General features: G+C 56.3%; 1 protein-coding gene and 1 long non-coding RNA gene across 7 annotated transcripts in view; one reads left to right on the top strand and one right to left on the bottom strand.

Annotated features, from left to right (window-relative positions):
- KIF21B (kinesin family member 21B) overlaps nucleotides 1–26,420 on the bottom strand; it is a 50,160-nt gene extending 23,740 nt beyond the window's left edge. For 3 of the 5 annotated variants that reach the window (XM_086694288.1, XM_086694289.1, XM_086694291.1), the window contains exons 1-15: nucleotides 26,045–26,420; nucleotides 12,515–12,737; nucleotides 12,002–12,184; nucleotides 9,519–9,668; nucleotides 9,301–9,435; nucleotides 8,746–8,913; nucleotides 8,291–8,406; nucleotides 7,592–7,787; nucleotides 6,276–6,465; nucleotides 5,216–5,279; nucleotides 4,891–5,109; nucleotides 4,472–4,553; nucleotides 3,903–4,020; nucleotides 2,866–3,057; nucleotides 633–832 (exon numbers count right to left, since the gene is read on the bottom strand). In XM_086694288.1, coding sequence (XP_086550414.1) covers nucleotides 633–832; nucleotides 2,866–3,057; nucleotides 3,903–4,020; nucleotides 4,472–4,553; nucleotides 4,891–5,109; nucleotides 5,216–5,279; nucleotides 6,276–6,465; nucleotides 7,592–7,787; nucleotides 8,291–8,406; nucleotides 8,746–8,913; nucleotides 9,301–9,435; nucleotides 9,519–9,668; nucleotides 12,002–12,184; nucleotides 12,515–12,737; nucleotides 26,045–26,085 — 2,277 coding nt within the window. In that variant the 5' untranslated portion in view covers nucleotides 26,086–26,420. The remainder of the gene's footprint in view (nucleotides 1–632; nucleotides 833–2,865; nucleotides 3,058–3,902; nucleotides 4,021–4,471; nucleotides 4,554–4,890; nucleotides 5,110–5,215; nucleotides 5,280–6,275; nucleotides 6,466–7,591; nucleotides 7,788–8,290; nucleotides 8,407–8,745; nucleotides 8,914–9,300; nucleotides 9,436–9,518; nucleotides 9,669–12,001; nucleotides 12,185–12,514; nucleotides 12,738–26,044) is intronic. The other 2 variants (XM_086694290.1, XM_086694292.1) reach the window with 1 other exon arrangement.
- Nucleotides 16,386–18,847, top strand: LOC147572546 (uncharacterized). 2 transcript variants are annotated; one of them, XR_015245766.1, is made up of 2 exons: nucleotides 16,386–16,537; nucleotides 18,287–18,847. It is a non-coding gene; the product is annotated as an uncharacterized LOC147572546 (long non-coding RNA). The 2 variants fall into 2 exon arrangements; XR_015245767.1 differs by lacking the exon at nucleotides 16,386–16,537 and adding an exon at nucleotides 17,560–17,678.
- Nucleotides 26,421–27,987: the final 1,567 nt, after the last annotated feature.

Genomic DNA, 27,987 nt, shown 5'->3' with positions numbered 1-27,987 from the left:
AGACTCCAGGCCCCAGAGACTAAGTACTCTGGGTGACGGCAAAGTGGAAAAGGCACCATGCCACACAGGACTCAAGTTGGCTTAGGAGGCAGAGAAGTGAGTTTGAATCCCAGCGCTAACTTTGGGTAGCTGGAAGGGACCTCTCTGAGCCTCACTTTCCCATGCACGAAATGGGAATAATAATAGGGCCTCCTTCATGAGGTTCTCCTGAGTACTTAGTATGCTCATGCATGTGAGACCACTAGCCTAGAGCCTGACCACAGTAAGCATTCAGACAACAGTAATGATTATTATCACTGTAGGCCAAGGCCCAGCACCCGGGCGATCCCTCACATGTACTTGGGAGGACTGGGGGCAACTGTGGCGCAGTTTCCTACCACAGGGGGCAGTGTTGAGCAGCGTCCCGCGAGTTCCTCCCCTGCCCCTCTACTGGGAGAGGTGGCTTCACCCTGGACCGTGAACCCGGCTCAGATGACAGTGTCCAGGGCCAGGACGGGCTTGAATTACGCAATGCTGTGCGTCGGGAAGATTTCCACGCTGATAGCGATGGTTATTTTTAACACAGTAAGTGGATTCTAAGAGGACGTCCCACGGCCACCCCTCAGCCCTGCTGCGCACCCCCTCGGCCCTACCTTGGCCTTCTTCATCTCAGCCACCTCGGCCTGCAGCTTCTTCAGCTCCCTCTCATAGCGGGACTGGTTTTTGAGCAGCCGCGCGTGCTCCTTCTGTGCGGCCTGCAGCTTCTGCAAGTCTCGGTTCATCTCCCGCAGCCTCTTCTCATAGTCCGCCTTGATCTTGTTGGCCTTCTCCTCCGTGTAGCACTCCATGGTGCCTGAGAGCAGCAAGAGGCGGCTGTCAGTGCTATGTCAGCTTCGGGCTCAGATGGTGGGGGGTGGGGGGCGGGAGCCCGGGTTCTAGTCTCACTGCGGGACCCTGAGCAAGTCACACGCCTCTGTGCGCCTGTTTCTTATTTAAACACTGAAGGGATCAGACTGGAAGATGCCAAGTCCCCTTCCTGCTCTGACTTTCTACTGGACCTGGAGGGGGTGTCTGCATCTCGAGACCTCTGAGCCTCCTGGGAGGGTCCTGTGGGCCACTCCTGCTGGCTTAGCTCTGACCCATAACTAGAGGAAAGAACCAGGCCAGTGGGAAGGAAAGAGCTAGTACGAAGACAGTGATGCGGGCCAGAGCAGAAGGAATAAACTGATTTCTCTACCCTTGACCTTTGCTGCCCAGAATGCGCACAGGCGTCCCCTTGGGGATGTGCAGCAGATACTTCAAACTTAACAGGCACAAGACCAGACTCCCAATCTCTGTCCCCCTCACCCCAGCAGGCTTCCCCTTCTCAGTAGATGCCATCACCATCCTTCCAGAAGCTTGAACCCTGGAGACACTTTTGGCTCACCTTACGTCTTCTACCCAGTCAACAAAAGCTTTTTCCTCTACCTAAAAAATGGATCCAGAACTGGACCACTCCTCAAGCCCATGTTGTCTAAATCCTCTTTCACCACGGTTATTTATTTCTTCTTCGCTGTCTTTTTTTGCCGCTAATGATTCACCAGAATCTTTTGTAACAGTTTCTAATTAGTCTCAAGCTACCACTTTCATTCCCCTCCACATCAGCCAGAGTGTTCTTCTCAAAATGCTTTTAAAATCTACATCACATCGCTCTCTCCAAACTCCACACCCTCCCATCTCCCTCAGAGAATAAAGCAAGGTCCTTCCAGTGACGGACACGACCTGCTCCCGTCTTTCTTGTCTCATCTCTTGCCACTTGCCCCCTTTCACCGTGTTCCAGCTGTCTGTCCCTTGTCGTTCCACCAACATGCCAGGCACACTCCCACTTCAGGGCCTTGGCATCTTCTGTTCTCTGCCTGGAATGCTCAGCCCTGTGCTCATTCTGCGCTGGCACTCTCTCACCTCCTTCAAGTCTGCTCAGATGTCACCTCCTCCGTGAAGTCTTCCATGACCATCCTTTATAAAACTCTAACCAGGGGCGCCTGGGTGGCGCAGTCGGTTAAGCGTCCGACTTCAGCCAGGTCACGATCTCACGGTCCGTGAGTTCGAGCCCCGCGTCGGGCTCTGGGCTGATGGCTCAGAGCCTGGAGCCTGTTTCCGATTCTGTGTCTCCCTCTCTCTCTGCCCCTCCCCCGTTCATGCTCTGTCTCTCTCTGTCCCAAAAATAAAAAAATAAACGTTGAAAAAAAAAATTAAAAAAAAAAAATAAATAAAACTCTAACCCGCTCCCCAACACTCCCTGACCTCCTTCCCTGCTGTATATTTTTTTCTTGGTACTTATCAGCATCGGACATGTCACCCACTCTGTTTACTTATCGTATTTACGTCTGTCTCTGCCCATCAGAATGTACACTTCGTGATGCAGGGATTTTGCTCACCCCAATATCTCTAGGACCTAGAACAATGTCAGCTCTATAAGACAGAGTCAACAAATGTTTGCTGAATCAGTGGATGAATGAGTGAAACAGTAATTGAATGAATTACTGCTAAAAAGCAGTATAAAGAAGACAGAATATGACAAGTAGGTTTGTAAATAGGTTCGAAGGAAAATGCTCCAGGAACTGAATGCAGAAAAAAAGCTGAGGAGCATCAGGTCCATGTGCCTAGGGAAATAAAGGATTCTAATACCAAAGATGCCAATAAAAGAATAATAAATGTAAAATGTAGCACGAAACTAGGGTTAGACCTAAGACATTGATGACAGTGGGTCAAAGGGCCACAGTCCATGGGTCAGAAGCCCTTGCCCAGGAGACCAGGTAAATCCCACAGGTGCCAGCTGCTGGGCGGGGCTTGTGACAGTGGAGGGAGGGGCCTCAGGGGAAATCGAGGGCGGGGTGGTGGCCTCACTGAGGTTCTGCAGCACGCGGTCTCGCTCCAGCTGCGTGTCTCGGATCTTGTTCTGCAGGAGAATCAGCTTCTCCTCATACTGGTGCTTGAGAGTCTGCAGCCGCCGCTGGCTGTTCTCCAGCTCGTCGATCAGTTTCTGCTTGATCTCGATCTCGCACGTCAGGTCGGCCAGGTCTGCCTGGAAGTTCACCTCTGTGGGGGCAGAGACAGGCTCAATCCAGTTCCAGGGGCTTAAGGCCGGATGGGGGCGCTGGGGCTTTCCTTTGGTCAGCCGCGCCCAGTTAGCGAGCAGAGGCTGGAGGGAATGATAAGTCCCATGGTGGGTAGGGGCTGCCGGATGGGGTGACATATTTGAAGACCAGCCTCAGAAATTCGAGGCTGGCCCAGGAGCTGGGGGGGGGGGGGGTGGTGGTCTAGGCATCCCACCACCCCTGTTGTGCCCCAGAGGCCAACGTCTTCCTGTCATAGATGGCATGGGACCCAGCCGAAGTGGAGGAGGAAGGCTGTGGGTCAGGAAATGGCAGCAGGGCAGAGCTGATAGGGTGGGTGCCCCCAGTTAGAGGAGTGGGTTTTAGCACCGGCCAGACCTACATTCAAGGCCTGGTTCTGCATCTGCCGCACGGGGGCGGGGGGGGGGGGGGACTCCTAACATCTATGCACGGGGTTGTAGTGAGAACTGAACGACCCAGGCCAAAGGTCAGCAGTTTCCGGCATATAATGAGCATTGCCATCCTTAATCACTACTATTGCCTTTGTTGATGGTGGTGGTGGTGATGGTGATATCACATCTGGGAGTTCCGGGCCCTGGACATCCACACTCTTTGAGAACTCAGTTAAGGCCTGACCCCCTTAAGAGGGGCCTGACCTCCCCTCCCCTCCCCGCCCCCCCCCCCCCCCCTCCTCGGGGCATCTGGCTCAGAGACTTGAGTCTGGAAGGTCTGCGCAGTTTCTCTGGGCCCAGGGCTGACGGGCAGCCCACCCCGCGCACCTACTACTCCGCGTGTCGCCTCCCCCTGCCCCAGCCCGGGCACACGCACCCTTCTCGTCAGGGTCTGAGTCCGAGTCCACCAGGCTCTCCTCACTGCCCGAGTCCTCGTCTTCGTCCTCACGCCCCTCCTCCTCCTCACAGCCACTCTCGTCTCGCTCTTCCTCCTCCTGGGCACCAAGCACCATTAGGGGAGGCCCGCGGACCCTCCTCACTCAGGCTGGGCCTGGCCTCGGGGAGGGGAGTCCAGAAGCAGAGGGAGTCTGGACAATGCCCCAGGCGTGTCAAGACGGTGGGGAACGGGGCAGACCAGGCTCAGGGCCCCTTGTGCCCACCCCCAGTCCTGAAAGAGTACCACCCGACTCCCCCAGAAGCCTGAGCAGAGCCCCCCCGGGACAGCCTCCCCACCCGGCCTCACCCGTTTGGAATGAGGTGGGGGACTGAGGGATGGAGAATGCCAGGGCAACCAGTTAGCCATACAAGGAAGCTCCGGGATCAACTCAACTGGGGGCAGACCTAAGCCCCTCTCCCATCCTGCCAAGGTAGCCATGGGGACCCCTCTGCTCAGTAGGGATGCAGGAGTGAGCACGTAGAGGGGAGGGGACAGGGACGGTCCCTCACCTCCTCAGCTTCATTCTCGTCGGTCTCCTCACTGTTTTCCTGTTGGAGTTTTGCCCTCTTTTTGAAGGCCTCCTTCTCTGGACTGCCCAGGAGTGAAGGGTGGGCCAGGTTAGCTTTGAGCGTGTGGTAGGGGGTGGTAGGGGTAGGATAGGGCAGGAGGATGGGGCTGGGTTCCTGTTCTGCAGAGAATGTGGCTACTCTTCTCTACCCCCAATCTAGAATTAACCCTGCGTAATCTCCACCCTCCCTCTCCCCGGGGGAAGGTGCAGCATTAGAGAAAGGAGAGTGGCTTCTGCCCAAAAGCCTGAGCAAAAGTGCTCAGAGACTTCCCAAGCAGCCCTGGGGCAGCTCCCCGCTAAACACAGGCAGGTGGCAGGGCTCCTGCAGAGCCCGCCGGGACGTGGGGGCTCCCCACTCACCTCTTTCTCCGCTGCCTGACCTCCTTCTTCTTGAGCCGCTCCAGGTCCTGCTTGGCCCTGCGGATCACCTCAGAGGCATCCTCCATGGAGCTGGCCGGGCTGCCCCCAAAGGCGGGAGCCCCCGGAGATGCACCCAGTGAGTAGGGGCTCCGAGCTGAGGCCCGAGACAGGCTGCGGCGCAGGGACTCATTCATGGCCTCGCTCTCCAGGAGCTTCGTCCTGCGTGGGGAGAGTAAGTGGTCGGGGCCAGGTGAGCTGACATCGCCCCGGGCTCTGGCCCAGCCCAGGCCCTCTGCCTTTCCCAGATATGCTGGGGCCTACTCACCGCAGCTCCTCAATCTCCCGGATGTAGTTCTGGATCAGAGCACCAATGGCCTCATTGCCATCACCTGGAGGGGGAAGGGGGCAAGGAGAGGGCAATAAAGAAGACAAGGAAGGGTAAGGACTTGCGGCTCAAAGCTGGTGGTCTTGTACCTGTGCGTCCGGTAGGACAGCACACGCGGACCTTTCCCAAAAAGGAGTCCACATCAAAGAAAGATGCGTACGTGTACACAGATATACACAAGCACTGTTGGTAAAAGCACGAAATCGGAAACAACCGAGGGCCATCCGCAGGCACTGCTGCCGATGATCGGCACATATGGAACACTGTACAGCTTAAAAGAATGAAGTAGATTTATATGTTTAATAAAAGATCTCCAAAGCATAAGGCTAAGTGAAAATGGGAAGTCGCAGGACAACACATACGATCTCACATACAGAAAAAAGGCAGTATATATTCACACACACATGTGTGTGTACGTCCATATGAATACATAGCCACACTTGGAGCAAAGGTATGGGAAAATATGGGAAAATGTGCCCAGAGCTACCTCTAAGAAGTAGAGAAGACACGGAATGGAGACTTCAGTGAGAAGGGATTTTAACCTCTACTTTATGCATGCATGTTAAGCAAGGAAGACGTATTCATGTATTACTTGTGTCGTAAAAAAAGGTTTAAAATCAATTGGAGGGGCTCCTTGGTGGCTCAGTCGGTTAAACGTCCAACTTCGGCTCAGGTCATGATCTCACAGTTCGTGGGTTTGAGCCCCGCATTGGGATCTGTGCTGACAGCTCAGAGCCTGGAGCCTGCTCCGGAATCTATGTCTCCCTCTCTCTCTGCTCATGCTCTGTCTCTCTCTCAAAAATAAATAGACATTAAACAATTTTTTTAAAGTAATAGATAAAAAAATAAATAAAATCAATTGGAAAAAAAATGCTTAAATGCATCGATCTGTGTGTGGATTGGGTGGCTAGCCCAGCCTCCCTAATGTCCTAGGGTGGGTATGGGGAGAAGGAGCCCCAGCCTGTTGGTGTCCGAGCTGGCCTGGTGCACCCCAACTTACCGGCCTTGGCGAGGAGCAGATTGGCCTCCTGGCTCATGAGATGGGTGACGCGGTTGTTGATGGCATCGATGGCCTCCTGCATGGCCTTTACCCGCAGACGCAGCGCCCCATTCTCCTTCTGCAGCATGGCATTCTCCCGGAACAGGTCACTGTAGCCCTCGGCACCGTCCTCTCCGATCACCCTCTTGCCCTGGGAGGAGGGGCAGGCAGGGGGTGGTCAGGTGCCAGAGCACGTAGTGCGGGGAGGGGTTGATGATGCACATGGCAGTGCTGGTGGTCTCCCCCTGCCTCACGTTTTCTAAAACATAGCTCCTGTCTCCCAATACTCTCCTTGACAACCAGAAAGTCCAAATTCTATAGCCAGCCATTCCAAGCCTCCCCTATTCTTACCTTGACTTACCTTTCCAGCACCTACCTTCATACCACCATAAGTGCTAACCCAAGGGCCAAAACCTCAAAGGGCCCAGGCAGTTGGCATATATGAGTAAATTAGTCTGGGTACAAGACAACAGGGAGTGTGGGGACTGGAGCTAACAGAGTCACAGACTCAGTCTAAAAGGGGGCAGCAATATGCTACCCCAACCAACTTAGTGCTCTGTTATTAGATGTTCAACTTTTTCAGGAAAAACTGAAATTTCCTGATTTTCAGAAAGGCAGACAACAAAGCTGTATTCTTTTAAAACAAAGGGCAAGCCAAACCAAAACCCATTCGTGTACCAGGTGCAAGCCACAGGCTACTAGGCAGCCACTGATTTTGCCTCAGTCATGTGGAATTAGGCACTTCCCCAAGAAGCACCCATTTTTTCCATCTCTGTTCCTTTGCACATGGCTCGTTTGCATCCTAGAATGCCTGGTCCACTTGCTTTTGATGATATCTCATTCACTTTTCAAAATCCATATAAAAGGCCCCCGTCTCCATGCGGCCTTCCCTGACTGGCCACCTGAGCGAGTAGGGCCAGCTCTCTCCCCTGCCCTGCCCCCAGGCACACTGGACTACTCATGCGGTCCCTGTCAATTCTTCTTCTGTACCAAAGTCTAGGAGTCTCATCTGGTCCAACGTAGCCTATTCAGCGGACATGAAAACACCCAGCAGGGCGCCCATCCTGTGCTTAAGAGCTATGCAACAGAAGCTGAGTTCCCTCCTTTCTCTTAGTATGCTAAAACCCTGGGGGCTCTGACCGTGCTCACTTCACCCAGGGAAACCCCTATGCACAGAGCCGATACTCAGGACGTGGTGGGGACATGGTGGGGAGGTGGTGGCGGGGTGCGAGGGACGCTGAAGAACAAGGGCCCGCCACGCCCAGGAGTGTGCTCACCGCCTTGTACTCCATTAGCTCCATCTGCAGGCGCGCGATCTCGGCCCGCAGAGCGCTGATCTGCTGGCTCGTCTTGTCCTGGTTCACCACCACCTTGTTCTTGATGTTGCGGGCCCGATTGGCGTACTTGAGCGTGTTGAGCGTCTCCATGAAGTCCCGGTCTGAGGGGCTCACACAGGCAATCATGATGGTCTGGCTGGGAGGGTGCAGTAGGAGAGTGAGGTTCGAGGGGCACAGCCAGGCCCCCAGAAGCATCGCCTCAGGGCGCAGCTCCCAACCCATTCCCCTACTGCCCTAAGGCCCTGGGCATTCACCAGGGCAGAACCTGGGATGTGGGGCTCTGGACCACCTGGCCAAGGGCTTCCTTCCAACGGTGGTAACCCACAGTGAAGGCGGCTGGCAGGTTGTGATATATCACCGCCAGTCACAGCTCTGTGTCTGCCTAGTAGTTCCCATCCATTACCCCATTTGGGCTCTGTCACTTTGAGACTATCTCTCCCGGTTGCACAAAGAAGCTGAGTCTGACCATGCTGGCTAGAGGTCATACGGCATCTTGAGGCTCCTGTCTCCCAAGCCCGCAGCCTGCAGTGGGAAGGCCTCCTCATCCACAAGGTCCTCATGAATCAAACCCTCACATCGATATTCTCCAGGAGGTTCCTGCCTACCCTGCCCCTTCCCTGGATGTTGGCTGTAGGGTACCTGTTGCCTCCCAGCGAGTCCTGGAGGAGCCGGGTGAGCTTGGAGTCCCTGTAGGGCACGTGTACCACCTTCTTGCTCTGGTCCCCCAATGCGCTGATCACGTTGCCCAAGGCCAGCTGCGGGAGACAGACCCTGGCACTTGGGAGGCACTCAGGGAGAGAGGGAGTCGGGACAAGACAGCCCCGAGCCATCTGTACCTGCCTCGATGACCCAGCAGCCCTCAAGCTCCCTCAGAGGGTTTCTAGGCAGATGTGATCATTCAGTGAAATCAGGAACTGGGGCAAGAGTGAGGGTGAAGGACCAAGGGCCTCACAGTAGTGACATATGGGTGCTCTGGGCAGCAACCAACAAGAGGCCCAAGGAGGACGGGGCGGCCAGGGGCCATAGGGTCTGGAGAGGGGCTGAGACTGAGCTGTGCCAGCTGCTGGGGCTGGTGACCCGCCGCGTGTGCCTACCAGGCCGCAGTTGATGGAGATGCCCTCCTTGGCCCGCTCGCCAGTGGCCCCCGTCCGCTTCAGCCGCTCTGAGCCGGCCAGGTCCACAAAGTGAAACTTAGCAGTGAGCGTCTCATACTCACTTGTGGGAGCCGTGCCCTCAGGAAGCCCAGTCACAGCCTCATTCACCTGCAGCAGAAGTTGGCGTCTAAGTCACCTGGCCCTCGCCCCACCTTGCTGCTCCTCTGCTCTCAGCCCTTGTCCTTCAGTACTGCTGCCTGGGGTGCTGTGGGGCCGAGAGCCAGGGAGGCTGCAGGCACCTCTCCCCTTGCACAGGCAGAGCATCTGGCAATGTGCACAGTAATTGCACATGCCCGATTCTCATGCAATCCTCAAAACCATAGAGGCATTGTACAGGTGGGTAACTGAGGCTTAAGGAAAATGAAAAAGAAAAATCAACAAGTGGCAGAGGCAAACCCAGATTTGCTAGTTTCAGATCCACAGCTCCTTCCTCATTTTGCCCTTCTGAGAAGCCCCCATAATGCGCCAGCTCCTGGGCCTCTGCGGGCTCCTTACTGGGTCGGGCTGGCTGCACACTCGCATCTGGCACACGTGGATGGTGAAGATGGCGTGTGAGCGGGAGCTCTGCACGTTCATCTGGGTGCTGGCCGTGGTGCGGGACAGGGCCCCCTGCTTCAGGCACTGGATCAGCTGGGGAGGGAGGCATACGTGAGGACAGCAGACCAGCTATGCAGTCGGCCCCTGCCTGTCCCGGACCTTTAGTGAACACTCACCTCCTCCTGGGAGGTGATGAGGCGGGAAGTGACGCCCGTGGTGTAGATGCCACCGTTCCCGTCCTCGTGGATCTTGATGTTGGACCTGCGGTGGCGGGCGTCAGGGTCACGGGTGCTATCAAACAGGTCAAGGATCTCCTCGTTGTAGAGCTGGGCAGGGGCAGAAACAGCTGCTGGGTTCACGTGGCACATAGTGTGGAGCCCCAAGGGGCTTTCCCATGTTTGTAAATCAGCTCCATTTTGCAGATATAGAAACTGAGGCTCTGGGAGGTGAACCTGTCAACACTGGTTCCCTCTAGGTTCTAGATTCCATGATCTTTCTCCTGAACAGGTATGAGGGGGGCAGCTGGGTCCTGGGAAGAACTATATTAAGGTTTTGTTTCCACTGCCCAAGCAACCAGCATTCAGCAGCTTTCAGTCTTGGCAAGGGACTAATGACCTAAAGGGGACAAGGGGACTCAACGTCCTAGATGTAAATGAGGAAGATATGACCGAGATTTGGGCAGATCCTATTATGTTGTTACTAGGCTAGGAAAGGGGTAGGGACGTGGTTTCAGATGAGGGAGGGAAAGGCAGAGCTCAGTAGAGACTGATGGTCCCCGGGGGTTGAGATGACGACTACCTCCCAATGGGGAAGGAATGTGGGCATGGAGAGCATGCCCTTGGGGCCTGGCATCCTGGGGAGGGCCTGCAGAGACCACTGGGAGAGGTGACCTGGCCAGGAGCAGTCACCTTATTTTACATGCTCTCAATCCTGGAGATTCCTGTGCTTGAAATCCCTGCAGGGAAAGCTTCACCTGCTGAAGGGTTGGCATATTCTCCAGGAGGGGCGGGGCTGGGGGTGGGGGCTGGGGCTGGGGGATGGGAAAAGGGACAGGGCAGCTTGGTCAGCGGCCAACAGAATCCTGTGGGGGAGGGGCAGACGGCAGCCCTCTGACATCCGAGGCTTTGATGCCTTAAAGAAACAGAAATACTCCACAGGAAGGGGAAGGGGAAACGGAAGGGACTGGTGCAGAGGTGGGTGCCATGGTGTCTGTCTGTCTGTTGAGACAGGCGCACCATCATTTAACCCCTTGTGGTTCCTCCTTTGGCATGAGTTTTCTAGGAACTGCCCTACTCTTTGGGGATTCCCATGGCAATAGGATAGAGGAAAGAAGAAAATAAAGAGATGGAAAAGCTTATAGAGATACACAGCCGTAGGACACACACACACACACACACACACACACAGGCAGTCAATTTATCAGAAGCAAAAAGTCCAGAAGGACAAAGAAAAACTCTCACATCTAAAATACAGGGTCCTCTAAGGGGAAAGCAGTCGCTCTGAGTGCCCAGGAGGGAGAAGCAGTGGTGCGGTGGGCAGGGTGGGCCATGGAAGACCTACAGAGGGCTGGAGCCACATCCCTCCCTCAGAGGACAACCTGGGTACAGTCAGAGCCCAGGGCAGCTCCATACCCAGCAAATGCCCCAGTGCCAGGGGTTGGTGGGGATCTATGGGTTGGAGCTTCAGATGCTGAGAACTGAAGGCACCTGGTTCAAGTGTCCTAAAGGAGGTGCCTGGTCAAGTCAGCCACCTATGAGCGGTACCCAGGTCTACCTGCTTCCTTAGAGACCCTTCTGAGAGGCCCCTTAATAGGCCGAAGATCCCTCCCTCCATCCCCAAAACCCCCAGATGCCAAAATCCTGGCCCTGACACACTGACATTCTCCCAGAGAGAGGCAGGAACTATTGCAAAGAAAAGCTCCTTCTGTTGGACCTTCCTGGCCTGGGGTCAGACAAGACTCAGAGGGTCAGGAAGGACCTCGGGCAGAAAGGGATAGGGCAGGTGCTCTGAGACTGGGGAGCAACCTGGTAGAGCCGAGGAGTTCTCACTATGTGCCAGGCATATGCTTCCGTGTCATCCTTACAAAACTCGTAAGGAAATAGACATTATAGCCACCATTGTGCAGTGGTGACATGATGTGCCCCAGGTTACACAGCTAGTAAGTGTCAGAGCTGAGAATCCGTCAGGGTTTGAAGAGATCTTAAAGGTTCTCTTTGACTCAACCCCCTTCTTCTTTTTTTTGTGTTCATTTATTTTTGAGAGAGAGAGACAGAGAGCGAGAGAGAGAGGATAGGGGCAGAGAGAGGGGAGACACAGAAACCGAAGCAGACTCTAGGCTCTGAGCTGTCAGCACAGAGCCCAACGCAGGGCTCGAACCCACAAACCGTGACATCATGACCTGAGCTGAAGTCGGACGCTTAACTGACTGAGCCACCCAGATGCCCTGACTGAAGCCCCTTCTGACAGGAATCCACTTAAGAGTGTCCTACCAAGTGGTCTTCTAGATCTTGCTTGGATGTTTCCAGCAGCAGGATATTTATCAGCTATAGGTGCTGCCACGGCTTCCTAGGCTCATTCCACTGTCCTGGGGGTAAGCCAGCTTTCATGGTCTTGCTGTCCCCCAAGTCTCCCTCCTGCCAACCCTACGAGGCCACAGTACCTCCAGGAACTGAGCGCTGACTTTGAACTCAGGCCCAGCCACACCCTGCTCCTGTGCCCGCCGTTTCCGCTCAGCAATGCCCCCAAAGAGGTGTGCGATGGCCCTCGGAATGATGCCTTGCTCCTCCTCCGATGTTGCCGTGTCGAAGCCAGTGCCCATAGTGTACGTCTTCCCGGCCCCTGTCTGCACCCGCAAAGATGGAAGGAGGTGTTAGACAGCACCCTCTGGGGGACATCAGCAAGCCCTGGACCCCAGGCCGGGCAGAATTCCTTACCATTCAACTCCCAGCCCGGGTCACCTGTTCCTCCTGGCCCCTCCCTCCTCCCTCAGCCACACCCTGTGGAAGTCTCCTCTGACAGCCTCCCTCCCATAGCTAGCCAGGCTGCAGCATCCTCAGACAACAGACAAAACCATGGCTCCACTGCCACTGCTCTGAGGGGGCAGGGCTCTCTCTTCCACCGGGTGGGGTGATGGGGGTCAGAGTGGCCCTTGGTGGGAGTGGAGGCGGCTTACCTGCCCATAGGCCAGCACTGTGGCATTGTAGCCCTCGAAACAGCCCTCGATGAGCTTGCTCACACAGGTCGAATAGATCTGTTCCTGCCAGGTGTCCAGGTCGAAGACAAAGTCATAGGTGAAGGCCTTGTCCTTCCCCAGAAGGACCTGGGGCTCCCCCGGGGTGACAGAAGTGCAGATGTGACAGCCCTCAATCTTCTCCTTTGACAGCTGGGGCCGAATCCTGCCGGGGGCGGGGAGAACCCCAGGTCGGACCCAGCCGGCAGGGGAGTGCTGTGGCCCCCTGCTCCCCCTCACCTGCCTGCCAAGCCTCCCCTTCCCCCAGACGCCCCCCACAGCTCCCACAAACTGGAGGAGAAGGAAGGAAGCTTAGGAGCCTCCCCAGAGGATGGAGGCAACTTTTGTAATAATACCACAATAGTAATAATATCAATATTATATCAAATATAATATCAATATCAATAAAAATATCACCCAAACATTTATTGAGCAGTTGCTAATACTTATTGAGCACTGTATATATTGGATATCTGTGTTAAAAGTATTTTACCTAAATGAGTTTATGTCTTCTTCACTATAAATCTGTGAGGTGTGTATCTGCCTGATTTTACAGATGTGAAAACTGAGGCCGAGGGACTTGAAGTGACTTGCCTAAGGTTGTCCAGTGGGATATGACAGAACCAAACCCACGTCCGACATTAAAGCACACACTCCTGATTGAGCGGAGAGCCCTAGAATTAGTGTCCCGCAGATCAGGAAGAGAAGACAGCTTGCCCCCTGCTGGGGAGGTAAGGCTCAGCACCTGGCTGGGGACCGGAGGGACAGGCCTGGCTGCTCCCCTCAGGACTGAATTAAAGAGCAAACCTGAGCCTCTGCCAAGGCCTGTAGGGGCTGCAACAGTCCCCCAGCTGCAGAGCCCCCTCTCAGATGCCAGAGCCTGGCGGAACATTCTTAGGCAGCAGCTCTGGTTCCTCTCCAGGAGCCAAGGGGGACAGGCCAAACACAGCCCTGACAGAGCAGGCCAAGTCAAAAGTCCGCTGAGAAGGGCAGAGACCTCTAGAAGGGATACTAGGCCTGCCACAGGCCTGGATCCCAATCCCAGATCCTGCTGGGATCCCTTATAATGAGGAAGAAAAGTGGCACCAGGGCTGGGTGGGAGCCAGCCACAGATAGGGCTATCTCCATCCGGCCACCTCTTCTCCCTCTTCCAAGCAGCCATTGCCATGGCAAGGTCCCCATGGCAACCAAGTGTGAGTCAGTGCGCATGCACTGTAGGGACTGGCAGAAAAGCACTTCCCAAATGCCTAATGTAAAAGGGGGGTGGGTTAGGCGCTGTCGCTCATGGGCTCACACAAGCCAGCCCTATCAGCCAGGCGCTTACAATGAGCTGCTTGTCAGGCTCCCTTTTCCAAAGCCAACATTTACCAAGAGAAGAAAAGAATGAGCGGGCCAGGCCAGCATGCATCCAGGGCCCAGGCAGGGGCGCCTAGCCACAGAGCCAGGGCCACCAAGTCGCCATCCTGTCCCTTCTAGGGCTGCCCCGGCCCCCAAGGCCCACTCAGAGCTGCAGGCCAGGGGAGACGCTCCCGTCAGCCTGTTGCCTGCACTTTGCTGCTAGAGGGTCAAAGGGCACTGGGAGGAGGCAGGGTAGCTCCCTGGGGGAGGGTTTGGGGAAGTTAGCTACACCAGGCCCAGTCCACACCACAGATGGTGGCCTGGGTTTTCTTCAGAAGTGTTTTCCCTTAGGCGTCAACAGGTTCTCATAGGCCAGCGGCTCTCCCCTCGCCGAGGCGAGGCTGCCGGCAATGGGAGGTTACCACCTTCGTCCCCCCTATCCAGCTGTTCCAGGTCAAGTCGAAATTAGAACTCAGCTTCCCAGTCTCCCCACTGAACTGTTTTCTGACTGAGAAGGGAGCAGCTGATACTCGCTCATCCTGTCTAGACGTGCAGACTAGCACTTGACCCACACCAGGAGGAGGACTGGGCCAGCGATTCTACCTCGACCACTAAGGGTGGCACTTGACACACGCATTCACACTCACTCTATGCCAGGGGGTGTCTAAGCATATGGACATTTACTACCTCTTGATCCTCAAGAGAACATCCGAGGTGAATACCGCCATCCCCATTTGTAGAGGAGGAAACGACATGATGCCCGGCTAGTCACAGACAGCGAGGAGCAGAGTGGGGGTTCGAACCATGGGTGTGCTCGGCCTCTTCAACACTTCCGTGCTGCGGTGTCAGTAAGGGCAGGGCTCAGCGGGCCGGGGTGGGGGAAGAGTGGCTCAGGTACACAGGGAGACAGATAGCACCTCCAGAGGAGGGGAGTGCCACTGCTCACAAGGCACCAGGTAGGTACCTGGGACTCTGGCCCTCGGACCTGGCTCTGCCCCTGGGCCCGTGGGACCCAGGGCCAAACACTTACTGCCCATGGCGTCCAGATGTTCCCAGGTGAGCCCAGGGGCTGGCCTGGGAAGGCTCCGAGGAGTTTCTAGCATTGCTGGCGAGCACTAACTCCGGAAGACACCCTCCCTATCATGTGGGCTGCTTGTGATAGGATTTCTGGATCCAATTCAAATACCATTTAATTACTCCAGGCAGATGGCACTGCTGATGATTGGAGGAAATCGAATCAGGATCCCTGGAGACAGTGAGAGCAGGGGAGGGGGAGCAGCAGCCCTGCCTGTCAGGGCCCATCAGTGTGGGGGGGAGGGGCAGTTTCTCCTTCAACGACCACTCCCCAGAACACTGGGGAGCCCACCTGCCAAGAACAAGAGAGCTAGCAGAAGAGTAGTCTGGGAAAGAGGATGTCGAAGAGGGGTTCCAGAATTTGGGGTCCAGGAATTGTGGAGTCAGTTAGGCATTCCCCTTGGGGTCTTTATCCTGGGATGTGAGGCCCAGCACATCTTGATGTGGGGGTCCTCTGAGGTCGACACCAGCCAGCCCCAGGGTGGCTCCCTGTAGGCACCAGGGTGCTTTGCAGGGTGCAGATGGTGAGCAATGTTACTCAGAGAAAAGGGTACAAGCTGGGGGACAGAGGACGTGGGCTCAGAAAGAGTCACTAACTCCCAAAGCAACTGACCCGGAAGAGGGAGACAGTGTTGGTCCTAGGAATGGGACTTGAATGGGTAGCTAGAGGTGGAAGCAAAAGAGAATTAAGATTTTATATATGCTAGCTGGGCCAGGCACCGGCCACAGACTAGCTCACTTGAGTGATGCAATGAGCTAAGGATTTCAATGCCCATTTTCCAGAGAGGAAAGTTGAGGCTTGCAGTGGTTAGGTCACACACAGAGTAAATACAGTGAAGTTGGGTACCAATTCCTGCTCTGCTTGACTATGAAGCCTGCAGTCTGTTCTGCTTCTCCAGCTACCTCCTGCCCGGGGAAACTCTCAATCCCCAAATCAATAGATAAGCTTCCTCCCACAGCACCACCATTAGAGACAGGGAGGCGCTCTGGAAGGAATCCTGCTACATCTGTCTGCTCATGCATGACCCTGGCCAGGCACCAGGCTGGCCCTGCCTTCAGGGCTTGCAATCCAGCAGGGGCAGACATTGTGTCTCAGCTGTCTGGGGGTTCACCCCTCACCACCCAGTGTAGCATTCAAACCTACATCCCACAGGTAGGAGACCAGAGGGCTGGGAGATAGAGTCCGAGGTCCTTGACAAGGCTCGGCCCCCACTCTCTTCTTATTCGTGAGCCCCTGCTTCCTCCTGTGTAACCTAGAAGATCTCTTCCCAGTTTTAACTTTCTAGGAACTCCATCACCTTCCCCTCCAGCAGCCTCCCCTCCTGGCCCCACCCTGGGTGAGGTCACTTCTATGGGCTGCCCTTAGCCAACTCCACCCTGCCCTGCCCGGAGGCTTTCTAGTTACTGCAGGGTGGAAGGGATAGGAGTCAGGCACAGCCCTGTTCCTCCTGGCGGGCATGGGAGGGGGGATCGGGGATGGAAACCAATTTCTAGGGTCTTCCAAGTAAACTATAGACTCCAGGAGCTGTGGACCAGATCCAGGACTAGGATGAGGTGAGTGAGGTATTCGCCACAAGTGCAAAAGTCAAGGGGGTATGAAAAAACTCAGTAATCAAGATAAACTATAATTTAATGCAATCTTTGAGAAACTCCAATCGGCAGACAATGGCCCGCGGGGCCAGCCCTGCGTTTGTGGACCACACATCCAATGTCATTTCTGTCCGGGGACCACTAGAAGCGCACCCAGGGAGCCCCTCACCCCAGGCCCTACCCCTACAAAGCCTCTCTCCATCGCTTCTCAAGGTCCGGGCAGGGAGGGAAGGGGGCGGGCCGGACAGCCCCGCGCAGAAAGGCTCCCGGAACCTCCCGGAACAGAGCCGGGTCTATTCGCCGCTTGGCAACCCGCAGACCGAGCGGCGGTGGGAGCGGGCGCGAGAGCGAAGAGAAAGGGCCCAGGGCTTTTCAGAGGCAGGATCTGGCACGGGCGCGTGGCCGCTGGGCTTCCTCTGCTCACAATTGAGCAGGGACTGGTGTGATGTGGGCGGGTATTTTAATATCCTTCCCCCACCGCCGGAGAGATGTGCACCGGCCGAGGGACGCGCAGGCGGCTCGGGGTCGGCCCCCCACCCGTCGGTGCCCACGGCGGCGGCGGCGGGACAAAGGCCGCGAACCCGAGCCCGGCGCTGCGGGAAGAGCTGAGGTCAGCGGTTCCTCAGCTCTTTGGGAAGCCAGGAGGACGGGGCGGAAGGGGAGGACAGAGGAGACGGGGGGGGGGGGGGGGGGGGGGGGGGGGGGAGGCAGAGCCCCGGGCGGGGGTGGGGGGGTTGGGTTGAGGGGGATGCTGAGAGACTGCCAAGGAGAAAAGCTCCCTCGGCGAAGGGTAGCTTGCCCGGAGCCCCCACACCCTGCCCCGTGGCTTAGGAGGGGGAGGATGAGGCTAGCTCCCCTCGCCCCCCCCCCCCCCCGCCCCTTCCTCAGTGACATCACACAGAGCCAGCCAATTACCCCCAGGGGCTCCGCCCAGTGACCTGGGGCTCCTAAGGGTTGGCTCCGCATCTCAGGTGAAATTAGTCCCACCCCATCAGCTGGCTAGGGCCCTTCCCTGGGCTCTTAACTTGAATTGCCCCCCAGTTAGGAGCTCAGTCCCCGGAGCTCTTAAGGGTGCTTTCTATTTGAAGAATCTCGTCACTGAGAGGTAACAGCCTGTGATATTAAAATAACTAATCAAGAACTAACTGTTCCAGAGTGCTAGAAAATTCTTGCAATTGTGGTGTATGGTCTGTGATTCCTGACGCCTTTCTTTGCTGGCACCTGGAACCCCTTTACATCGCCGCTTACTCAACTCCTCCAGTTAGTAACAACCACCATACTATGGGGCAAGACTGCCTCTTTGCTGGACACTGTACCCACAATGCTTTTGCACATTAGATCATTCTTCATTCTAATGCCCCTAATTTACAAAAGAGACTTCAGAGGAAATTAACTGGGCTCAAGGTCACATAGCTGATAAAGAACAAGCTCTTCTAGGAAGACTACCTTTACTAGCCATCAGCCCCAAAGATTCAGTCCAGGAGGAGAGCTGGAGAGTACTAGTATGTTAGCAGCTATGCTTGTGAGTAATTTGCACTCTGGGGACTTCCAGGCTGGGAGACACCCTCCCGCCAGGCTCTGCCTCAAACGCTTGGAGAAGAACCAGGGTCTTGGACTGGAATCACCCCTCAGATGGCCGACATAACCAGCGTAAGTAGTCCCTCTGGAAGAGACCCCAGGGGGAATAAGCCTATCTGCTTTTATCTTCTATAGGACCCTTAATGGCGTTCTGGAATCCTGAAAAGCAGCCCCCAGAGGCTAGTGGAACAGCCCGAGGAGAAATGCAGAATGAGGAAGTTCATCGCCTGGTCTCTAGGTGTGCTGCCCTCAAGCCTGAGATTGGGCAGATGCCACGACCTCCCTTCTGCCCAGCCCCAAGCGGTCTGCCTGGCTCCAACCACAGGGCAGCACGGGTAAACTGGAACTGAGCTGTTGTGTGCAAGTGTGGGTGGGGGGCAGGGAGCACAGAGAAGAGCACTGGGACTCCTAGTCTGCCTGGCACACCGAGTCACTTAGCCATGCTGTGACCTGCCGGGGACCAGCTCTTCTTCAGCAGTGACAGAGCCAGATCAAAGGGGACCTCAGCTACAGCAGGAGGGATTTAGATAAGCTAGCAAAAAGAACTTCCTGCCTGCAAAGATTGTTAAGCCCTGGAAAGGGGAGCCTGGGAGTCTGTGGAATCTTTTTGCTCCGAAATCATAGTCACTGGTATCACTGTGGCTTCTTCCGTGCCGTGTCTGATAAGGACAAACAAACCCTAACATTTTTTGAGAACCTATGTGTCAAGCTCATTTACATACATGAACACACGTAATGTGTTAGGACCACCCTGTGAAGCAAGGGCCATTCCCCCCCCCCCCATTTTACTGAGGCTCAGAAGGTGAAATTTCACAAGCCCAAAGTCACACAATTCATAATGGTGGAAATGAAATTCAAACCAAAGCTGACTCTGCCCAATCCCACTGCATCTACTGAGCAACCCGGCACCAGGGCAGGAGAGAGGTCGGACTGGAGAAAAATGATCCCCTCCGAGAATCTCCGGACTGATCCTACCAACAGCTGCCAGCAGCACCACGAGCAGTCTGTTGGGAAAGCATTTTTCCCCGTTTTGTAGTTAAGAAAGCCGAAGCCTAGAGCATGGAGAAGCACGGAGACAAGAGCCCAGGAGGCTGCTTCCCTGCCAGAGGAAGGCAGCTCCCCTCTGCAGCAGAAACAGGGCGTCTACACCCCCACTCTAATGAGCATCCTCTCCCCCCTCCTCCCCGTGGCAGCCTGCCAGCTCTGGGGAAGGCGGCTGGAAGCAAAATCCTGCTCTCTCAGGGGAGTCTGGCTCCCAGACACCCGGGGGCTTTTAGCTGACTTAGCCCGGAGAAGGCGTCTTCCCCTAGAGGCCACTCCTCTCCAAAATAGGGTGGTGAGACCCAATTTAGGGTGCTGGCTCTTGTAGCTGCCCGGATACCGAGTGGGGGGCCACCAGAGCCCTGCGACTGCCAGAGGGTCTCGTCGCCCTGTCACTGGACCTTCTCCTGGCCTCTCAGACCCTCCCCCAGCACTGCCTGAGACTGCCCTCAGGGAGAAGACAGGGAACCCCTAAACAAGAAGGCTTTGTACTGTGGGGTCTGAAAGCATGGGCTTATGAGGCCCTAGCAGATCTGGTGAAATGGGCCTGTCAACCCTCTGTGCTTGACCTCTGCCCCCAAATATGTTCCCAAGTGCACAGGGAGAGGGTGCCGACACTCCAAGAAAACCTATAGGAAGCCTTGGGGTGTCAATTCAGGGCACCTGGGCTTCAGCCTCCACTCCTTCCTCACACGTCCTTGACCTTTCTCTTTTAGTTCATCCAAGTCCTGGCCACTGGCTTCTGAGTAACAACCAGGGGCAGGCAGTCTGACAGGGGAGGGAACCTGGGGAGTCTTGTTCGTGACCCCCAGGGCATCACGATCTCAGCCGTGCCCCAGCAGAAGCGGGGTGAGGTGTCAGAGGCTGGGGAGCGGAGATGCCAGGAGAAGCTGAGGGAGGGGGCCGGGCCCTGTCCTGAGCTGGAAAGATGAACAGGCTGGGCTGTGAGCAGTGGCCAGGGCTTCCTGCCAGGGGCCAGGTCTGCCCCCACCCCCTGCAGGGGCCCGGGAAGAGGGGTGAGCGCAGCGCAGGGAACATCTGCTCTTCTGCGCTCCAGCATGGCTCTCTCTGTCCACTCCCTTCTCAGGGCATCTGGCAGAGGTTTCCCATGACCTCCCAGGAGACAGGAGACTCTGCAGAGTGGGGCTGAGTGGGGAGTGCCCAGAGCCCAGAGCTGTGATGGCATGTGCATCACATGGAGGACAGCTCAGTGTGAACTGGGCCCTGGGGACCCTCCCCTGCTGAGGAATGCGGAGTGACAGGCGGCTGGCCTCCTCCGAGCAGCTGGCTATGGAGCACAGTGAGCCTCTCCCCCAGCATGTTGTCCCTGGTCCTCGGTCCTCAGCCCTCAGTCCCTGCTGCCAGGCCCTCCTCAGTGCACCTTAACTCCAGTTTCAGGCAGGACCAGCCAGCCTGGAGAAAGGACAGGTGGCCTCCACCACTGCTCCGATGGTGGGCTTCTACCCAGCAAGGTAGAGGGATAGGGACTCAGATATTTGGGGACAGGGGACCATGGCACTGCCTCCCTTCCACAGCCCAGAACAGCCAGAGGTGAAAGAAGTATTCCAGAGGTCAGAACACGGCTACCAGCCGTGCTGTCACCTGCCGTGGGGGCTTCACAGCCCCTCCCACAGAGCTCCACAGCCCCCACGCCCATAGGGATGGAGCGGTAATTCTCTGGGACCAATGTCCACCAGTCCCAGCCTGGCTCCCCTCCCAGGGCAGGGAAGCATCCTCTCCTACCCAGCCTAGCAGCCTCTCAGTGTCCCTCTGGCTTTCTTCAACAGGCCGTATGTCTAGAAGGCAAAATGAGAGAAGAGACCCAAGATACCTGAGGTTCTGCCCTGTGACTGGTGTGGGGGTGTATAGGGGTAGCAAGAGGCAATGTGGCTGCCCCCAGAACTTCCTTTCCTAGAGAGTGTCAAGATAGAACTCAGGCAGGAAAACAAATTCTAGGGACCGCTGCAGGGATCTAAGGAAAGAGAGAATGGATGGACGCATACCCAGCAGGAAGGGAGAACCTCCCCAAACACACCAACAGCATGGACATGGAGGGAGTAAACAGCTAGGACATGGAGGGGACAGGCAGCCCCAGGCTAAGCAACCCCAGAAAGGGAAATCCAGACCATGTCCCCTTGGTGGACATCTGCATAGTACCAAATGCCTTCCTAGGTGCTTTTCTCGCATTGTGGTTATGGCAATCGGCGCGGAATGGCGTATGAAGAAATTGAGGCAAAGAGCTAATTAGAGCTGTGTTGGGAGGCAGCTTAGAGCAGTCTAAGGAGCATGTGCTTGGAAGTGAAGGTGCCCTGGGTTCAGATCCAGACTCCTCCATTCACTGGCTATGAGCGTTCGCTCATCTATAAGATGAGAAAAACATCAGTCAGCTGGTGGGGCTCCAGGTGGGGAGAGTGGGACAATGTAGGCACACTGCCTGGCACAGGGCATGTGTTCAAGAGGTACTGCTTAGCCACCTTCCAGTTCAGTCTCCTTTCCACCTTGGCATGCTTTCTGCTATAAATAAGTGGAAGGAAGGAGGAAGGAGAGGGAGGGAGGGAGGGAGGGAGGGAGGGAGGGAGGAAGGAAGGAAGGAAGGAAGGAAGGAAGGAAGGAAGGAAGGAAGGAAGGAAGGGGAGGGAGGGAGAGAGAGGGAGGGGGAGGAGGTTCGAGGCGAACTCTTCATTGTACCTAACACTCTCTGTAGCTCAAACCAGACACCTCGTAAGTATGCTTTAAGTTAAAACTTATTTTCAAAACATTTTATTCACATAAATAAGTCCTCAGGAGTCCACCCTTTATGGGCTATATGCCTTCTGCTTCATCCAAACCACTGCTCTTCACAAATGAACAAATTGTTCCTGTTCTACAGTGGGTGAAACCGAAGCCCAGAAGGACAAACAGAAAAAAAGCCCCATGACCCAGCCAATGGGTGAACTGCACTGGCCCCAGTCCTGCCTTTTGCCCCCAGAACTGGAAGGGTAAGGGTGCCAGGCTCATGTCACCTCTGCCACTTCCTTAGCCCCTGCCCCACCCCATCTTTGCTCTGAGGTTTTCAAAAGCTGAGATCCAATCAGCTTCAAGGTAGTCAGGCAGGCTGGCTGGGTGGTGGAGGGGGTCGGTTTCCGGGGCCTGTGGTTACTACACTCTACTTCCTTGTGATGACATAAGCCCTATTTCTGCAGCAGGAGGCCACCACTAAGATTCTCAGGTCTCCATGCAGAGGAGGTCCTGTCTGAGCCTGGGTTCCCCAGATCTATAACCTGGGCAGCATGGGACACAGCTGGCATTGATTGGCACTGAACGGCCTTGGGCTGTCAGAGTGGAGAAGGGGGACTCTGAAGGCACCCTCACATAGTCTTTTCGGTCTTCTCCGGTCTCTTTGTCCCAAGCCATCAATTCTTGTGATTCAACATTTATACAGACATTGACCAAGATTTCAGGAAAGCCTGAAGCTACAGGAATAACGACAGGTAGAGAACCCAAATGAGAGAGGACAGAGGTGCAATCTAACACTATTCCCTGGGTCCCTGGCTCGTGCCCCCCTCCCCCATCTGCCTCCAGCCCCTGCTCAACCCTGTAGTTTCCATGGATGGATGTAGGACCCATAGAGTCACCTCCTCTCCCCAGTCACTAAAGGAAGGAAGCTAAAGGAAACCAGGAAAAGATAACAGGGGCACTGAGGGCTCCCCTCATGGTGGGGCTTGAAAGGGTCTTAAACAAACGTACCATGTGACTTGGCTTCCTTCCCCAATTTCAACTTTGTCAACTTGCATTTCTTAACAGCCACCCCTTCCCCTTCTCCCCACATTAGTCAGGTCTGGGTTGCAGCCTGGGGCAGGGCACAGCTCAGCCTCACCTCTCCCAAACATCCATCCTCCCAACCCCCACCCATCCCCAGGTAGAGAGAGGCCCAGGAAGCTGAGTCCTTGTCTACAGGGGATTAATGGATAAAAGGATCACAGGGCAGGCTGGAGGGGCTGGCCTGGGAATCCCTTGGTGCAAAGGCAACTAGCCTGGGTTCAGGGGCACACAGATGGGCCAGACTCTGGGGAGGCCTGGGGTAGGGCTTATAGGGTCTGCTCACACCTAGACCTTCTGCCCTTATCTCACAGCCCCAGGTCCTGAAAGTTTCTACCTATAGCCCTTCCCCAGCCCTGGCCTGCCCTGCAGAGATCTGCAGACAGCCAGCTTTGATCCTCTTGCCAAGGAGATTATAGGGCCAAGAGCCCTGGGCCTGGCACTTCTCACCTAGTCTAAAAGGCCCCGCCAGAACCTCCCCTCTTGCCCACGCACGTGTGTGCACACACGTGCGCACATTCATGTGTGTGCGTGCGCACACACACACACACACACACACACACACACCCCAAACCAAGTCTGTCTCATTCTTGGCATCCCTGTCCCAAGAGTTGGACCAGGGCTCACCATAATATTCTCATGGGGACTCAGAAAGCACTTTGGTTAGATACAAGAAAGGACTTCCAGGAAGTCAGAAAGACAGCAGAACACAGCACCAGGCTGGGCCCTCAGCAGTTCCAAAGCCTTGGCCTTTCGCAGCATGCCCTCCTCCAATACTCTACTCCAGCCCACCACCCAGTCCTTTAGGTGGGACAAGTGGCTTCTAGAGGTGGGGATGGGAGCTTGACGGGGATCCAAAAGTGTGGGGGACTCTCCCCTACAGCTCCTCAGTGGTTACCATCTGCTCCCTGTCTCGGCCGGAGCCCTAGTCTGGTCCTCCCCTCAGCTCTCTGATTAGAAACTGGGTTCTGTCCAGGCATTGTCTGCCTTCCACGGCCGGCTGCCCATTGAGGTCTGGCGTGTGCCAGGCTGGGCGCTCACACTGGAGTGGGAGGGGAGAAGTGGACTGAGCCCCCTAAATTAGCCTGGCTCTTCTGATGTTCAAATCTCCCCACCCCTCCATCTGAGATCAGCAACTCGAGGCAAGGAGTGGGGGCCTCTGGACACTACTAGAGCAATCTGAGTGGGAAGCAGAGATGATGTCCATCACCCTAAATAAAGAACTGGGTGCAGTGGGCAGGCACACTCCCTTCTCTGGAAAGGGTCTCAGAAACCTTCCGTTGGCTGTGCTAAGAAGGCAACCCCAGCTCTTCCTCTCTCCACTGCACAAAGTGCCAATCACACACTTCACCATTCCTCAGTCTGGCCCGGGGAGGCTGACAGTGGTGGCGGTACAGGGGACTTTGTTTGGCCCTCTCCTATAAGATGAAGTCTAAAGGAAAGCCCCCATGGGAGGAGCGAGCACCCTACGTCCCTTCCTTCCCAGCCCTGGTTCACAGTGAGTGGGGTCAGGGCTTCATTTCCCTTTTATGATGTACTTGGACTCTCCCCGTCTGCTGCAGATGTCATATTTACATTTCTCACTCCCCCCCCCCCCCCACCTTCCTCCCTCCCTCCCTCGACCTCCACAGGATCCTGCTGCAATGTCAGCCCCAGCAGCAGCCAGGCCCCGCCCCGGCCAGCCCACCAGGCACCTGCAGGGCTCCTCTTTGTCTCTCAGGCTGCTCAGGGCCAGCAAGGCTGTGTTCAAGTGATGCTGAGGCTGCCTGATGCACGGGTGGGAGGCACCTCAATCTCCCTTCCTTGAGCCCAGAGCCGAGATCAGCAGTCCACTCCTCCTCTCTGGGCTGCAGAGGACTGGCCGGATTGCCTGGGGGGCATCTTCCCGGGGGGGAAGGAGGGGGAAGCTTTTCCATAGTCCTCTCTGGCCCTGTCTAGAGTGACTTCCATGGGCTCTTGGAATCTGGGTCACCTACAACCTAGGGAATCTAGAGATCGGTCTCAGAGACCCACCCTGCAGACTTAGCCTCCATACCCCCACCCCCATCACACAGAGCTGGGGCAGAGATGGGTGTATTTCTCCACCATCTCTGCCTTGGTGACCAGTCCCAGATTGGCACTCTCCCACCAACAGACCCCCTCTCAAAGAGAAAGACGTAAAACAAAAACAGGGAGGGGTGGTGTTGGTGCAAAGCATCTCTACCCAACACAAAAGACACAGATGGCTCAACTTTGCAGTATTCCCTGCCTTGCACCTCTGTGTACCCCTCCCAACAGAAGCTCCCTCCCCCCCCCCCAGCCATGTCTTCTCCACACCTCAGTTCTGTCAGGATGTCTCGTCAAGTCCCAGATTAAGTCCATGCACCACCCTACCTCCATTTTATCTGAGTGCCTGAAGATGGGGTATCATTGTCTCACCCTCCTGCCCTCTCAGAGGTAGAACCTCAGATACACCTCTTCCTTCTCCTAGCCCCATCAGCTCTTGGGGACAGGGCCAGCACGTTTTGTCCAAAAGCCCTTGACCCCCCCACGGAAGGCCAAGGCACCATCCCAGCCCTTCCATTCGTTCCTGCACTCAATCGATCTTTGTCTGCAAGCCGGTTCCCGGGGCCGGGTGTGCTGCCTTCTCAGCTGGACCAAGGGCACAGAAGTAGCCTACTAGGGTGGATGAAGGGAAATTTCCCCCCTCCAGTATCCCAGTATGAGACAGCAGCCCCAAGGGGAGGCGAAGAGGAAACACACAGACGCTCCGGCCTGGGCCAGGGCTGGGTGTGAAATACCGGATTTCCTTGTTTATTCGATTTTCTGATCATTAAGGGCTCCCAAGAGGGGCCCGAAATTACCACCCAAACAAAGCCACCTTCCAGCCTCCCGCGGGCCGCCGATTCCCTGCGGCAGCCTGTCCAGCTCCCCGCGCCCTCCAGCTCGGCTCAGGCCGACCCCTCCTCCGGCAGTGCGGGCTCCGAATCCAGTGGCGCCCACGCGAGACAAAGCCCGAGCCCCTCCGCGCACGCCCCCTCCCCCCCACCCCCACACCCCGCCGCCGGTCCCTACCTGACGGCCACCTTGACGCAGCAGTCCCCCTGGCCGGCCATGGTCCTCTGGCTCTAGGGTCTGGGCGTGGATCAGGGGCGGGGGTCTGGGGGCCAATGCCCCAGGCAGCGGCTGCGGCTGCGGCTGCGGGAGGCGGGGGCGCGGGCACGGCTGGCGGAGTCTGCCGCGGCGGCTGGAGGTGACATGCTCGCGGGCGGCAAGCAGAGGGGCTCACCCGCGGCCAGGGGTGGCCCCACGGGGCTGGGCCCGCGCGCCTCCTCGCGCCATCGGGCGACGGCGCGCAGCTAGCTGACAGCCCGCGGCGCGACCCGCCGCTCCCCACGGCGCGGCACACGCGCGCACACACCTCCCACCCTCGCAGCCACCTCCCGCCGCAGCGCGAACAAAGGGGGCGGGGGCCGGCCCGGCCCAGGACCCGCCCCCGAGCCCCGCCGAGCCTGCACTGGGCCCCGCCCCGCCCCTCATTCACCAATCCAAGGCCCGGGCAACGGCAGGGGCGGGACTTGAGCCTTTAAAGGGACCTCTTGGCTAGCGTCCACCCGCTCGCTGGGGGGCGGGCGGGATTGGAGGGCTGGGGAGGAGGAGGGCCCAGAAGCTGACCACGCCGGAGCCTCTGGCCCCCCAGCCGCCCGAGTGGCAGAATCTCAGCTTAGATGGGACCCCGGTTTCATAAATGAGGAAACTGGAACGCAAAGAGGGGAACTACCCAAGGTCACTCAGATTTGGTGGCTAAGCAAGGGGTAAGAACCCAGGTCTCCGGAGCAGAGTGCTTCACTTCAAAGCATCCCACAGCGATTAGCGGTTTATATTTTGAAAGCACCAGGAAAGCTTCCCTTCTGATTTATGACAGTGAATGTGTCAACCTTTACTGAACGAGATTCTTGCTGGTGACTAACAAAATTCCCTTCACCTCCATCCTGCAGCATTTTAAAGTTCATCTTTTGGTTGATTCCTGGCTAGGCTCCTCGCCCAGATGGGCCCCTCCCTCTGCTAGACCGAAGTGGTTCCACTGACCTTTATGACCCACAGATGACCCGCTGAGCTTGCCTCACACTCTTTTGTGGCCGTGGGGGCAGAGGGTCGGCGTGGGAGGCCTGGGCTGCACTGGGAGAGAAGGCAACAAAGGGGGCACTCAACTCCAGGCACCTGGGTAGAGGCTGGAGGGGACAGGTGGGTGCGGAAGGAGACAGAGCAGTGCAGCTGCCTTTACATGGATATAAAGGACAAGGGGAGCCCCGGAGCCTTTAAACATAGGGGAGAGATGGAGAAGAGCAACGCCCTGAGAAGTCACAATTCTCTTTCCACTCTACCTACCCTCCCATTGAGCCCAGACTCCCTCTCCCTGCCCCCCAACTCCCAACATGGGGGCCATTCCCAGGGCCCTCCCCAGCTGCCCTCCCTTCCCACACTTCAACCAGCTCCCTCCCCTGGAAAGAGCCCAAGAGGAGGACCCAGCTGCAGCTCCAGATGTGGATGATACTCTCTGGGGGAAGGGGGGAAGGGGAGTCAGACGCCAAGCCTCTTGCATCACCCTCCAATGATGATGAAACTATGCCAGAGATTTTGGCAAGGGTGTGGGTTAGGGTCTGAGGATGTATCTGTTGGTACCATCCTCTCTCCCTTCCCTCCCCCACTCACCCCCACAGATAACTGCTCCGTCCAGTAGTCCAGATCACTCTGGTTTTAATGAGTCAAACCCAAACAATGATAATTTCAAGGGCAAATCAACACCCCTCCCCCCCAACCTGATTCAAAACAGGGCACCACCAGCAGTGGCCCAACGGTGGAGGAGGAGAGGGAGGGGATGCTGGTGGGATCCTGCACCTTTTATTAGCATTTGAACCTAGAGGAAGCTCTCTCTGGGCCAGTAGGTCACCCCTTCCCGAGCAGTAGGCCTGCAGAGTGTTGAGTCAGATCCTGGACATTCTCTCCCCATCTTCCAA

The sequence above is a fragment of the Puma concolor genome, chromosome E4, assembly GCF_028749965.1.
Source record: "Puma concolor isolate L17-30 chromosome E4, mPumCon1.1.hap2, whole genome shotgun sequence".
In the NCBI taxonomy this organism is placed as follows: Eukaryota; Metazoa; Chordata; class Mammalia; order Carnivora; family Felidae; genus Puma; species Puma concolor.
This window is presented reverse-complemented; position numbering and strand designations above follow the sequence as displayed.